We start from the raw sequence: 15732 nt of genomic DNA, 5'->3' as shown, positions 1-15732 counted from the left end.
GGTAAGCATCCTTTAAATCCACTGTGGTCATGTACTGACCCTTTTGGATCATGGGTAAGATTGTCCGAATAGTTTCCATTTTGAACGATGGAACTCTTAGGAATTTGTTTAGGATCTTTAAATCCAAGATTGGCCTGAAAGTTCCCTCTTTTTTGGGAACCACAAACAGGTTTGAGTAAAACCCTTGTCCTTGTTCCGACCGCGGAACCGGATGGATCACTCCCATTAATAACAGATCTTGTACACAGCGTAGAAACGCTTCTTTCTTTATCTGGTTTGTTGACAACCTTGACAGATGAAATCTCCCTCTTGGGGGAGAGAATTTGAAGTCTAGAAGGTATCCCTGAGATATGATCTCTAGCGCCCAGGGATCCTGAACATCTCTTGCCCAGGCCTGGGCGAAGAGAGAGAGTCTGCCCCCCACTAGATCCGGTCCCGGATCGGGGGCCCTCGGTTCATGCTGTCTTTGGGGCAGCAGCAGGTTTCCTGGCCTGCTTGCCCTTGTTCCAGGACTGGTTAGGTTTCCAGCCTTGTCTGTAACGAGCAACAGCTCCTTCCTGTTTTGGTGCAGTGGAAGTTGATGCTGCTCCTGCTTTGAAATTCCGAAAGGGACGAAAATTAGACTGTCTAGCCTTAGCTTTGGCTTTGTCTTGAGGCAGGGCGTGGCCCTTACCTCCTGTAATGTCAGCGATAATTTCTTTCAAACCGGGCCCAAATAAAGTTTGCCCCTTGAAAGGTATATTAAGTAATTTGGACTTAGAAGTTACATCAGCTGACCAGGATTTTAGCCACAGCGCCCTACGTGCCTGAATGGCGAATCCTGAGTTCTTAGCCGTAAGTTTGGTTAAATGTACTACGGCCTCCGAAATGAATGAATTAGCTAGTTTAAGGACTCTAAGCCTGTCCGTAATGTCGTCCAGCGTAGCTGAACTAAGGTTCTCTTCCAGAGACTCAATCCAAAATGCTGCCGCAGCCGTAATCGGCGCGATGCATGCAAGGGGTTGCAATATAAAACCTTGTTGAACAAACATTTTCTTAAGGTAACCCTCTAATTTTTTATCCATTGGATCTGAAAAAGCACAGCTATCCTCCACCGGGATAGTGGTACGCTTAGCTAAAGTAGAAACTGCTCCCTCCACCTTAGGGACCGTTTGCCATAAGTCCCGTGTGGTGGCGTCTATTGGAAACATCTTTCTAAATATTGGAGGGGGTGAGAACGGCACACCGGGTCTATCCCACTCCTTAGTAACAATTTCAGTTAGTCTCTTAGGTATAGGAAAAACGTCAGTACTCGCCGGTACCGCAAATTATTTATCCAACCTACACAATTTTTCTGGTATTGCAACGGTGTTACAATCATTAAGAGCCGCTAAAACCTCCCCTAGTAATACACGGAGGTTCTCCAATTTAAATTTAAAATTTGAAATATCTGAATCCAATCTGTTTGGATCAGAACCATCACCCACAGAATGAAGCTCTCCGTCCTCATGTTCTGCAAGCTGTGACGCAGTATCAGACATGGCCCTAGTATTATCAGCGCACTCTGTTCTCACCCCAGAGTGATCACGCTTGCCTCTTAGTTCTGGTAATTTAGCCAAAACTTCAGTCATAACAGTAGCCATATCTTGTAATGTTATCTGTAATGGCCGCCCAGATGTACTAGGCGCCATAATATCACGCACCTCCTGGGCGGGAGATGCAGGTACTGACACGTGAGGCGAGTTAGTCGGCATAACTCTCCCCTCGCTGTTTGGTGAAATTTGTTCAATTTGTACAGATTGGCTTTTATTTAAAGTAGCATCAATACAGTTAGTACATAAATTTCTATTGGGCTCCACCTTGGCATTGGAACAAATGACACAGATATCTTCCTCTGAATCAGACATGTTTAACACACTAGCAATAAACTTGCAACTTGGTTACAATCTTATTTAACAAAAACGTACTGTGCCTCAAAGAGCACTAAACGATTAAATGACAGTTGAAATAATGAACTGAAAGACAGTTATAGCATCAATCCTTAAAAACAACACAACTTTTAGCAAAGGTTTGTTCCCATTAGTAAAGTAACAATAATTAAATTTGAAACATAAAAATTACAGAGCAACGTTTTTAATCACAGTCAATATATAAGTCTCACAGCTCTGCTGAGAGAATCTACCTCCCTCCAAAGAAGTTTGAAGACCCCTGAGATCTGTTAGAGATGAACCGGATCATGCAGGAAATACAAGAGTAACTGACTGGAATTTTTTGATGCGTAGCAAAGAGCGCCAAAAACGGCCCCTCCCCCTCACACACAGCAGTGAGAGAGAAACGAAACTGTCACAATTAAAACAAGCAACTGCCAAGTGGAAAAATAATGCCCAAATATTTATTCACTCAGTACCTCAGAAAATGCAAACGATTCTACATTCCAGCAAAAACGTTTAACATAATAAATACCTATTAAAAGGTTTAATGTACTTTTAACAGAGTAATTCCGGTGAAATACCATCCCCAGAATACTGAAGTGTAGAGTATACATACATGTCATTATAACGGTATGGCAGGATTTTCTCATCAATTCCATTCAGAAAATAAAAACTGCTACATACCTCAATGCAGATTCATCTGCCCGCTGTCCCCTGATCTGAAGCTTTTACCTCCCTCAGATGGCCGAGAAACAGCAATATGATCTTAACTACTCCGGTTAAAATCATAGTAAAAACTCTGGTAGATTCTTCTTCAAACTCTGCCAGAGAGGCAATAACACGCTCCGGTGCTATTGTAAAATAACAAACTTTTGATTGAAGTTATAAAAACTAAGTATAATCACCATAGTCCTCTCACACATCCTATCTAGTTGCTGGGTGCAAGAGAATGACTGGGAGTGACGTAGAGGGGAGGAGCTATATGCAGCTCTGCTGGGTGAATCCTCTTGCATTTCCTGTTGGGGAGGAGTTATATCCCAGAAGTAATGATGACCCGTGGACTGATCACACATAACAGAAGAAATGACATCCTCCAATTCGTTAGAGTAGGTAATTTAGCACTAGTGACCCAACTGTATGACAACTACTCCTGAATGGCTCACCGGCTGCATTCATTCGGGACCACCAGTTCAGTTTAACATGAAAGTATATACAGGCACACCTCATTTTACTGCGCTTAGCAGATATTGCTCTTTTTACAAATTGAAGGTTTGTGGCAACCCTGTGTCGCACACACACACACATACATACATACACACACACACCACTAGCAAAAAGATTATGACTCACTAAAGACTCAGATGATTGGTAGCAATTATAGCAATAAAGTATTTTTAAATTAAGGTATGTACATTTTTTTATTCTTTTTTAAATACATAATGCTTTTGAACACTTAATAGACTACAGTATAGTGTCTGCAAAGATAACTTTTATATAATCACCATTTTCTTAGCAAAGTAAATTGTGTGACCAAATAGCCTTGGGGAAACACTATATAGGTTATTCATGAAAATGTTAGTAATACAAATTAGTCTAAAATAACTACACAGTAGTTATATAAACATGACATTGTTGCACTGATCAAATAAAAACAACAAAAAACAGATTACAAGGACTGATACTTACTGGATACCTATGTTGTCCTAGCACAGGGCGAGGCTGGTTTGGCACCGGTAATAGGGGCACTAAAACCATAAACATGGACATGTGTTACTGAACAAATTAATAGATAGAATAATATGATAAGTAAGCTTTACCGTTGTATTAATATTTGTCATTGGAATCATACAGCAAATACTGCCCACTAAATTTGGCCCTAAATCATAATAAAATAACTATGCATTACCATACAGTAAAAATAAGTTAAATTCAATTAGTTTTTATTTTACAATTTTACATGTTTTGCTTTTCTTTGGTCTGGATTCAATCTAAGTGAAACATAGACACAGGTGAAACTATAAAAATAATTCAATGTGGGGGGCGTGTCCGCGTGGCAGCCATGTCAGTTCTCAAAAACTGGATGCCCTATAGCTATTCTAGACAATCTGAAGCTACAGCAGATATCCTGATAACAGACCCTTGATAACAAGATAAGAACTGCAGCTGCATTCAAAGAAATATAACTAGCTAGAGCTCTAGACTGGACAGTTAGAAGTTGTAATACTAGATTTTCTTCTAACACCCCCCAACCCTTCGATCAGTTTATCAATATCTGCAGATCATGATCTACTGAAGCTTAACATTCCCAACACTATTAGATACAGCAGTAAGAGAAACTAACCATGAGAGCTCTAGCGGCCCAAAATATACTGTGAAGCAGCCAAGAGAGGATCCTCTGGCTCTGCACTCTGAGGATTGTTCAGAACCCGATATGTCTCATGTGTGCTGTACCCCTTTGTCCTCAGAGTAGCAGGTGAGCATGGAGGGGCAGGGGATAGAAGTGGCATGGATGTTCAATTAACAGCCAGCTATAACTACCTTAGGAGGTATATACTGAAGAGAGTATACATTGAACCAATGACAGTAAAGAAAAACCAAAGCACTATTGAACTTTATTACATAGTCTTAAGTGCTTTATACTTGAAGATGTAGAAAAAAGTTTGAGATCTCTACTGAGAATTATGACATTAAACAAGAAAAATAGACCAAGCAAACATCCATGCTTTGACTGTTTTTCAACATTTTGCAAGGCCAATATACCTTATATGCAACTACTAACCTCCTAGCCAGGCACCATGCCAATTCTGGTGATATATTTGAAAGTATATATATCACAAATAGCTCCTCATTGAAGAAACTACAGACGTTGCTTATCACAATATCAACTTTATTTTGCTTAAGTTGATATTGTGGTAAACATTATCTGTAGTTTCTTCAATGAGGAGCTATATGTGATATATTTACTTTCAAATGTTCTTAGGGGTTTTTACATATAAGCATCTAACTCCAAATAATGTCTAAGGTGCTACAGATCTATTTACGTAGCTTTTTCCTACGCCAGTTTAAACATTCTCAATAACCATTCACTTATATACTTGATTGATTTTGAGTTGGTAGATTGCAACTTGATGAAGATTTACTGTATTTCTTTGAATGTTACGCCCAACGTTAAGTAAAATTAAAATGAATGCAATATGAACAGTTGATGGTTTGGATAAGGTATTTATATTGACGGATTGTAAAAAATGTGCTACCCTTTAATTTATTCCCAATTATCAATTTGTTTCTGCTGGAGTATATTACACTGATTACAAAAAGCTAATTTACCTTTATTTTGGCATCTGAAATAGCTGTTTTTGCCTGCGGTATCCCCACCTATAGTGCAAATTTCAATATTTAATTATTGGCTATTCATTTAAGTTAGTAAGTTATGTTTAACTGATGTCTCCTAAGTCTGTTAGTATTTATCAAGTCAGTCTGTGCTCAAAGTCCTAGTCCAGAAGTAGCTTCTTCATACTGAAACTCTTACACTATTATTGATTACTCCAAGAGTGACCTTTGTGTGCTTAGAGGAGATTATGTTTATCTTTGTAGGGGCTTTCCAAATAAATATTTGAGTCTAACAACCATTAATGCGGATACGTTGACCAAACATGTATAGCCCTAATGCATCCTAACTCCTCCTGGTTAGCTAGAGTGTTCATAGTGCAACCACATATATATTTACATAATATGAGGTTCATGGAAAGAACTTTTGGTGTCTAAATACATATATATTAGTGATGTTCTTCATTTGTGACATTTGCTCTTAAAATGTCTATATAAGAGTTATAACATTATTTGACACAGTATTTCTATATTGTCTGAAATTATTACTATTTTTTTTACATTGTAATTATCTATTGAGCCTCAAAATATTTATTTAAAAAAAAAAAAAAAAAAAACAAGTCTTCAAATCAAAACTTTGGAAGGATAAAATAAAGCCAGGTCTAACCTTGGACAGGTGTCACGTTTCCTTTGAAATGAGGATTGATATGTATGTTTTTGGATTGTGGTGTTGCCAGAAGACCTCCAGATCTTTGCTTCTCCTGCTGTGATGTGGACATTCCATCCTTTGAGGAATTCCGTGAACGCTGCGTTGGAAGCAGAGGCTGAATCTGCTGCATCTGCTGGTGCTGTTGGAACAAACTTCGGATGGGCTGCTAGGTTCAAAATAATAAATTCATATCAGTCAGGAATATCCTGCATTCACAATACGAACATACAGACTGAAATCAACTTTTATTACACTAACATTCAGCAATTATCTTTATTATGCAAATGAAAATTGGCTACATTGCAAGAGTGTAAGAGAAAGTGTGTATGGAAATGAATAAGTAAATACCAAACACATTTGCGGTATTTAGGGTACAAAACTAGCTTGATTTCATTAGTAAAAGTATTATACATTAGGTCAAATAATCTACATAAGCACAGATTTGAACTAATAATTAAACGTAAATGAAAGATAAATAAGTTAACTCAAAAGTACCCCTTGGCATTGCCTCTGATCCCTCATGTTTCTTCTGTCGTTCTCATTTCTTTGACCGCCCATCCCGCGAGGCATGCCGTTGTTGCCTCCTCGCCTTCCACCTCTTCTTGACCCATAGCGCCCCTGCCTACGCTGCCGTTCCATTTCCTCAAATTGCAGCAAAGATTCCTTGGCTTCATCAGAAAGCTCTGTGAATATTAAGAATTTTTAAAGACAATGTTTAGCATATCAAACATTAAAGGACTTACATTTATACAAAAATGTGTAGCTAGCAAGAATATTGAGAAGCCAGAAAAGAAATTAGTAGATCACTGTATTTAGGATACTCTAAAAAGCTGATCAAGATGTAAAGAGGTTGGCAGCTCAGCTTTACACAATGCAAATTACTGTTTAAAGGGATAGAAAAGTCAAATTTAAACTTGCAAGAATCAGATAGAGCATGCCATTTTAAAGGGATACAGAACCCAATTTTTTATTTCATGATTCAGACAGCATGCAATATTAAGCAACTTTCTAATTTACTCCTATTATCAATTTTTCTTTGTTCTCTTGGTATCTATTTTTTGAAAAAGCAGAAATGTAAGGTTAGGAGCCAGCCCATTTTTGGTTTAGTACCCTGGGTACTACTTGCTGATTAGTGGCTACATTTAGCCACTAATCAGGTATGCGCTACCCAGGTGCTGAACCAAAGATGCCAAAGGGGGCACACAACTATTGGAGGAAGCCGGATTTGTCATCGATCAGCTAATGAAAGCAGGAGATGCGGGGAGAGAATCTGCGTTATGTTTACCATAACGCAAAGGTATTTAAAAAAATAAGCGTCATTGTAAACTTTAAAGGGACATAAAACAAGCTGTGATAGAGACAAAATATAATATGTACTTTAATTACTTTACCTGCAAATTTATACTGCAGTGCCTCACCATTAACCTTTTCCTTTTAGTTTCTGAACTTTAAAGCTCTAACTCCCCCCATACAATTCCTTTTATGGCTGTATCTATATCTATTGTTGCTTTTGGTAGAATACAAAAGTGAATAGGGTTTATCTGCTGGAGCCTGCCTAGAAGCTGTGAACACATTGAAATACAATAGAACCAAAGTGTGATGGGTTAAAGACCCATCCTAGAATACACTATTAGCACTCATAGTAGGCATGTATACAGAGATGAACACCAAATGGTTAGAGAGATCTCATAGGATTTAGTAAAAACAGAATTTATGTTTACCTGATAAATTACTTTCTCCAACGGTGTGTCCGGTCCACGGCGTCATCCTTACTTGTGGGATATTCTCTTCCCCAACAGGAAATGGCAAAGAGCCCAGCAAAGCTGGTCACATGATCCCTCCTAGGCTCCGCCTACCCCAGTCATTCGACCGACGTTAAGGAGGAATATTTGCATAGGAGAAACCATATGATACCGTGGTGACTGTAGTTAAAGAAAATAAATTATCAGACCTGATTAAAAAACCAGGGCGGGCCGTGGACCGGACACACCGTTGGAGAAAGTAATTTATCAGGTAAACATAAATTCTGTTTTCTCCAACATAGGTGTGTCCGGTCCACGGCGTCATCCTTACTTGTGGGAACCAATACCAAAGCTTTAGGACACGGATGATGGGAGGGAGCAAATCAGGTCACCTAGATGGAAGGCACCACGGCTTGCAAAACCTTTCTCCCAAAAATAGCCTCAGAAGAAGCAAAAGTATCAAACTTGTAAAATTTGGTAAAAGTGTGCAGTGAAGACCAAGTCGCTGCCCTACATATCTGATCAACAGAAGCCTCGTTCTTGAAGGCCCATGTGGAAGCCACAGCCCTAGTGGAATGAGCTGTGATTCTTTCGGGAGGCTGCCGTCCGGCAGTCTCGTAAGCCAATCTGATGATGCTTTTAATCCAAAAAGAGAGAGAGGTAGAAGTTGCTTTTTGACCTCTCCTTTTACCGGAATAAACAACAAACAAGGAAGATGTTTGTCTAAAATCCTTTGTAGCGTCTAAATAGAATTTTAGAGCGCGAACAACATCCAAATTGTGCAACAAACGTTCCTTCTTTGAAACTGGTTTCGGGCACAGAGAAGGAACGATAATCTCCTGGTTAATGTTTTTGTTAGAAACAACTTTTGGAAGAAAACCAGGTTTAGTACGTAAAACCACCTTATCTGCATGGAACACCAGATAAGGAGGAGAACACTGCAGAGCAGATTATTCTGAAACTCAACCAAAAAAAAAACTTTCCAAGATAATAACATAATTTATGCTTACCTGATAAATTCCTTTCTTCTGTTGTGTGATCAGTCCACGGGTCATCATTACTTCTGGGATATAACTCCTCCCCAACAGGAAATGCAAGAGGATTCACCCAGCAGAGCCGATATAGCTCCTCCCCTCTACGTCAGTCCCAGTCATTCGACCAAGAATCAACGAGAAAGGAGTAACCAAGGGTGAAGTGGTGACTGGAGTATAATTTAAAAGATATTTACCTGCCTTAAAGACAGGGCGGGCCGTGGACTGATCACACAACAGAAGAAAGGAATTTATCAGGTAAGCATAAATTATGTTTTCTTCTGTTATGTGTGATCAGTCCACGGGTCATCATTACTTCTGGGATACCAATACCAAAGCAAAAGTACACGGATGACGGGAGGGATAGGCAGGCTCATTATACAGAAGGAACCACTGCCTGAAGAACCTTTCTCCCAAAAATAGCCTCCGAAGAAGCAAAAGTGTCAAATTTGTAAAATTTGGAAAAAGTATGAAGCGAAGACCAAGTTGCAGCCTTGCAAATCTGTTCAACAGAGGCCTCATTCTTAAAGGCCCAAGTGGAAGCCACAGCTCTAGTGGAGTGAGCTGTAATTCTTTCAGGAGGCTGCTGTCCAGCAGTCTCATAGGCTAAACGTATTATGCTACGAAGCCAAAACGAGAGAGAGGTAGCAGAAGCTTTTTGACCTCTCCTCTGTCCAGAATAAACGACAAACAGGGAAGAAGTTTGGCGAAAATCTTTAGTTGCCTGCAAGTAGAACTTGAGGGCACGAACTACATCCAGATTGTGTAGAAGACGTTCCTTCTTTGAAGAAGGATTTGGACACAAGGATGGAACGACAATCTCTTGATTGATATTCCTGTTAGTGACTACCTTAGGTAAGAACCCAGGTTTAGTACGCAGAACTACCTTGTCTGAGTGAAAAATCAGATAAGGAGAATCACAATGTAATGCTGATAACTCAGAGACTCTTCGAGCCGAGGAAATAGCCATTAAAAATAGAACTTTCCAAGATAACAATTTTATATCAATGGAATGAAGGGGTTCAAACGGAACACCTTGTAAAACGTTAAGAACTAAGTTTAAACTCCATGGCGGAGCAACGGCTTTAAACACAGGCTTGATCCTAGCTAAAGCCTGACAAAAGGCCTGGACGTCTGGATTTTCTGACAGACGCCTGTGTAACAAGATGGACAGAGCTGAAATCTGTCCCTTTAATGAACTAGCTGATAAACCCTTTTCTAAACCTTCTTGTAGAAAAGACAATATCCTAGGGATCCTAACCTTACTCCAAGAGTAACATTTGGATTCGCACCAGTATAGGTATTTGCGCCATATTTTATGGTAAATCTTTCTGGTAACAGGCTTCCTAGCCTGAATCAGGGTATCAATAACCGACTCAGAAAAACCACGCTTTGATAAAATCAAGCGTTCAATTTCCAAGCAGTCAGTTTCAGAGAAGTTAGATTTTGATGTTTGAATGGACCCTGTATCAGAAGGTCCTGTCTTAGAGGTAGAGACCAAGGTGGACAGGATGACATGTCCACTAGATCTGCATACCAAGTCCTGCGTGGCCATGCAGGCGCTATTAGAATCACTGATGCTCTCTCCTGTTTGATTTTCGCAATCAATCGAGGAAGCAGCGGGAAGGGTGGAAACACATAAGCCATCCCGAAGTTCCAAGGTGCTGTCAAAGCATCTATCAGAACCGCTCCCGGATCCCTGGATCTGGACCCGTAGTGAGGAAGTTTGGCGTTCTGGCGAGACGCCATGAGATCTATCTCTGGTTTGCCCCAACGTCGAAGTATTTGGGCAAAGATCTCCGGATGAAGTTCCCACTCTCCCGGATGAAAAGTCTGGCGACTCAAGAAATCCGCCTCCCAGTTCTCCACTCCCGGGATGTGGATTGCTGACAGGTGGCAAGAGTGAGACTCTGCCCAGCGAATTATCTTTGATACTTCCATCATTGCTAGGGAGCTTCTTGTCCCTCCCTGATGGTTGATGTAAGCTACAGTCGTGATATTGTCCGACTGAAACCTGATGAACCCCTGAGTTGTTAATTGGGGCCAAGCCAGAAGGGCATTGAGAACTGCCCTCAATTCCAGAATGTTTATTGGAAGGAGACTCTCCTCCTGATTCCATAATCCCTGAGCCTTCAGAGAATTCCAGACAGCGCCCCAACCTAGCAGGCTGGCGTCTGTTGTTACGATTGTCCAGTCTGGCCTGCTGAATGGCATCCCCCTGGACAGGTGTGGCCGATAAAGCCACCATAGAAGAGAATTTCTGGTCTCTTGATTTAGATTCAGAGTAGGGGACAAATCTGAGTAATCCCCATTCCACTGACTTAGCATGCACAATTGCAGCGGTCTGAGATGTAGGCGTGCAAAAGGTACTATGTCCATTGCCGCTACCATTAAGCCGATCACCTCCATGCATTGAGCTACTGACGGGTGTTGAATGGAATGAAGGACACGGCATGCATCTTGAAGCTTTGTTAACCTGTCTTCTGTCAGGTAAATCTTCATTTCTACAGAATCTATAAGAGTCCCCAAGAATGGAACTCTTGTGAGAGGAAAAAGAGAACTCTTCTTTTCGTTCACTTTCCAACCATGCGACCTTAGAAATGCCAGAACTAACTCTGTATGAGACTTGGCAGTTTGAAAGCTTGAAGCTTGTATTAGAATGTCGTCTAGGTACGGAGCTACCGAAATCCCTCGCGGTCTTAGTACCGCCAGAAGGGCACCCAGAACCTTTGTGAAGATTCTTGGGGCCGTAGCCAATCCGAATGGAAGAGCTACAAACTGGTAGTGCCTGTCTAGGAAGGCAAACCGTAGATACCGTTGATGATCTTTGTGAATCGGTATGTGAAGGTAAGCATCCTTTAAATCCACTGTGGTCATGTACTGACCCCTTTGGATCATAGGTAAGATTGTCCGAATAGTTTCCATTTTGAACGATGGAACTCTTAGGAATTTGTTTAGAATCTTTAAATCTAAGATTGGCCTGAAAGTTCCCTCTTTTTTGGGAACCACAAACAGGTTTGAGTAGAACCCTTGTCCTTGTTCCGACCGCGGAACCGGATGGATCACTCCCATTAATAACAGATCTTGTACACAGCGTAGAAACGCTTCTTTCTTTATCTGGTTTGTTGACAACCTTGACAGATGAAATCTCCCTCTTGGGGGAGATAATTTGAAGTCTAGAAGGTATCCCTGAGATATGATCTCTAGCGCCCAGGGATCCTGAACATCTCTTGCCCAGGCCTGGGCGAAGAGAGAAAGTCTGCCCCCCACTAGATCCGGTCCCGGATCGGGGGCTCTCGGTTCATGCTGTCTTTGGGGCAGCAGCAGGTTTCCTGGCCTGTTTGCCCTTATTCCAGGACTGGTTAGGTTTCCAGCCTTGCCTGTAACGAGCAACAGCTCCTTCCTGTTTTGGTGCAGTGGAGGTTGACGCTGCTCCTGTTTTGAAATTCCGAAAAGGACGAAAATTAGACTGTCTAGCCTTAGCTTTGGCTTTGTCTTGAGGTAGGGCGTGGCCCTTACCTCCTGTAATGTCAGCGATAATTTCTTTCAAACCGGGCCCAAATAAAGACTGCCCCTTGAAAGGTATATTAAGTAATTTGGACTTAGAAGTAACATCAGCTGACCAGGATTTTAGCCACAGTGCTCTACGTGCCTGTATGGCGAATCCTGAGTTCTTAGCCGTAAGTTTGGTTAAATGTACTACGGCCTCCGAAATGAATGAATTAGCTAGTTTAAGGACTCTAAGCCTGTCCATAATGTCGTCTAGCGTAGATGAACTAAGGTTCTCTTCCAGAGACTCAATCCAAAATGCTGCCGCAGCCGTAATCGGCGCGATACATGCAAGGGGTTGCAATATAAAACCTTGTTGAACAAACATTTTCTTAAGGTAACCCTCTAATTTTTTATCCATTGGATCTGAAAAAGCACAGCTATCCTCCACCGGGATAGTGGTACGTTTAGCCAAAGTAGAAACTGCTCCCTCCACCTTAGGGACCGTTTGCCACAAGTCCCGAGTGGTGGCGTCTATTGGAAACATCTTTCTAAATATTGGAGGGGGTGAGAACGGCACACCGGGTCTATCCCACTCCTTAGTAACAATTTCAGTTAATCTCTTAGGTATAGGAAAAACGTCAGTACTCGCCGGTACCGCAAAGTATTTATCCAACCTACACAGTTTCTCTGGTATTGCAACGGTGTTACAATCATTGAGAGCTGCTAAGACCTCCCCTAGTAATACACGGAGGTTCTCCAATTTAAATTTAAAATTTGAAATATCTGAATCCAATCTGTTTGGATCAGAACCGTCACCCACAGAATGAAGCTCTCCGTCCTCATGCTCTGCAAGCTGTGACGCAGTATCAGACATGGCCCTAGTATTGTCAGCGCACTCTGTTCTCACCCCAGAGTGATCACGCTTGCCTCTTAGTTCTGGTAATTTAGACAAAACTTCAGTCATAACAGTAGCCATATCATGTAATGTTATCTGTAATGGCCGCCCAGATGTATTAGGCGCCAAAATCTCACGCACCTCCCGGGCGGGAGATGCAGGTACTGCCGCGTGAGGCGAGTTAGTCGGCATAACTCTCCCCTCGCAGTTTGGTGAAATTTGTTCACATTGTACAGATTGACTTTTATTTAAAGTAGCATCAATACAGTTAGTACATAAATTTCTATTGGGCTCCACCTTGGCATTGGAACAAATGACACAGATATCTTCCTCTGAGTCAGACATGTTTAACACACTAGCAATAACTTGCAACCTGGTTATAATCTTTTTTAGCAAAAAACGTACTGTGCCTCAAAGAGGTACTTAAACGATTAAATGACAGTTGAGATAATGAACTGAAAAAACAGTTATAGCATCAACTTTAAATTTGACATAAAAAATTATAGAGTAACGTTTTTATTCACAGTCAATATAAAATTCTCACAGCTCTGCTGAGAGAATGTACCTCCCTTCAAAGAAGTTTGAAGACCCCTGAGATCTGTCAGTGAACCGGATCATGCAGGAAATATAATAGTAGCTGACTGGAAATTTTTGATGCGTAGCAAAGAGCGCCAAAAACGGCCCCTCCCTCTCACACACAGCAGTGAGGAGAAACGAAACTGTCACAATTTAAAGCAGACAACTGCCAAGTGGAAAATAATGCCCAAACATTTATTCACTCAGTACCTCAGCAATGTAAACGATTCTACATTCCAGCAAAAACGTTTAACATGATAATATTTATTAAAAGGATTAGTGACCTTTAACAGAGTAGTTCCGGTGAAATACCATTCCCAGAATACTGAAGTGTATACATACATGTCATTATAACGGTATAGCAGGATTTTCTCATCAATTCCATTCAGAAAATAAAAACTGCTACATACCTCAATGCAGATTCATCTGCCCGCTGTCCCCTGATCTGAAGCTTTTACCTCCCTCAGATGGCCGAGAACAGCAATATGATCTTAACTACTCCGGTTAAAATCATAGTAAAAAACTCTGGTAGATTCTTCTTCAAACTCTGCCAGAGAAGTAATAACACGCTCCGGTGCTATTGTAAAATAACAAACTTTTGATTGAAGTCATAAAAACTAAGTATAATCACCATAGTCCTCTCACACATCCTATCTAGTCGTTGGGTGCAAGAGAATGACTGGGACTGACGTAGAGGGGAGGAGCTATATCGGCTCTGCTGGGTGAATCCTCTTGCATTTCCTGTTGGGGAGGAGTTATATCCCAGAAGTAATGATGACCCGTGGACTGATCACACATAACAGAAGAAAACTTAATATCAACGGAATGTAAGGGTTCAAACGGAACCCCCTGAAGAACTGAAAGAACTAAGTTGAGACTCCAAGGAGGAGTCAAAGGTTTGTAAACAGGCTTGATTCTAACCAGAGCCTGAACAAAGGCTTGAACATCTGGCACAGCTGCCAGCTTTTTGTGAAGTAACACAGACAAGGCAGAAATCTGTCCCTTCAGGGAACTTGCAGATAATCCTTTTTCCAATCCTTCTTGAAGGAAGGATAGAATCTTAGGAATCTTAACCTTGTCCCAAGGGAATCCTTTAGATTCACACCAACAGATATATTTTTTCCAAATTTTGTGGTAAATCTTTCTAGTTACAGGCTTTCTGGCCTGAACAAGAGTATCGATAACAGAATCTGAGAACCCTCGCTTCGATAAGATCAAGCGTTCAATCTCCAAGCAGTCAGCTGGAGTGAGACCAGATTCGGATGTTCGAACGGACCTTGAACAAGAAGGTCTCGTCTCAAAGGTAGCTTCCATGGTGGAGCCGATGACATATTCACCAGATCTGCATACCAAGTCCTGCGTGGCCACGCAGGAGCTATCAAGATCACCGACGCCCTCTCCTGATTGATCCTGGCTACCAGCCTGGGGATGAGAGGAAACGGCGGGAATACATAAGCTAGTTTGAAGGTCCAAGGTGCTACTAGTGCATCCACTAGAGCCGCCTTGGGATCCCTGGATCTGGACCCGTAGCAAGGAACTTTGAAGTTCTGACGAGAGGCCATCAGATCCATGTCTGGAATGCCCCACAGTTGAGTGATTTGGACAAAGATTTCCGGATGGAGTTCCCACTCCCCCGGATGCAATGTCTGACGACTCAGAAAATCCGCTTCCCAATTTTCCACTCCTGGGATGTGGATTGCAGACAGGTGGCAGGAGTGAGACTCCGCCCATTGAATGATTTTGGTCACTTCTTCCATCGCCAGGGAACTCCTTGTTCCCCCCTGATGGTTGATGTACGCAACAGTTGTCATGTTGTCTGATTGAAAACGTATGAACTTGGCCCTCGCTAGCTGAGGCCAAGCCTTGAGAGCATTGAATATCGCTCTCAGTTCCAGAATATTTATCGGTAGAAGAGATTCTTCCCGAGACCAAAGACCCTGAGCTTTCAGGGATCCCCAGACCGCGCCCCAGCCCATCAGACTGGCGTCGGTCGTGACAATGACCCACTCTGGTCTGCGGAAGGTCATCCCTTGTGACAGGTTGTCCAGGG

At 41.6% G+C, this 15732-nt stretch overlaps 1 protein-coding gene across 8 annotated transcripts in view; it reads right to left on the bottom strand.

Annotated features, from left to right (window-relative positions):
* Nucleotides 1–15732, bottom strand: part of RBM33 (RNA binding motif protein 33) — a 559965-nt gene that overhangs the window by 421175 nt on the left and 123058 nt on the right. For 6 of the 8 annotated variants that reach the window (XR_008402508.1, XR_008402509.1, XM_053713813.1 and 3 more), the window contains 4 exons: nucleotides 6442–6629; nucleotides 5905–6112; nucleotides 5238–5285; nucleotides 3597–3655 (listed from right to left, as the gene is read on the bottom strand). Coding sequence is in view for 6 of the 8 variants with exons in the window: in XM_053713813.1 (XP_053569788.1) it covers nucleotides 3597–3655; nucleotides 5238–5285; nucleotides 5905–6112; nucleotides 6442–6629 (503 nt within the window). In the remaining 2 variants the exon portion in view is untranslated. The remainder of the gene's footprint in view (nucleotides 1–3596; nucleotides 3656–5237; nucleotides 5286–5904; nucleotides 6113–6441; nucleotides 6630–15732) is intronic. The other 2 variants (XM_053713816.1, XM_053713818.1) reach the window with 1 other exon arrangement.

Source organism: Bombina bombina, chromosome 5 (assembly GCF_027579735.1).
Source record: "Bombina bombina isolate aBomBom1 chromosome 5, aBomBom1.pri, whole genome shotgun sequence".
NCBI lineage: Eukaryota > Metazoa > Chordata > Amphibia > Anura > Bombinatoridae > Bombina > Bombina bombina.
This window is presented reverse-complemented; position numbering and strand designations above follow the sequence as displayed.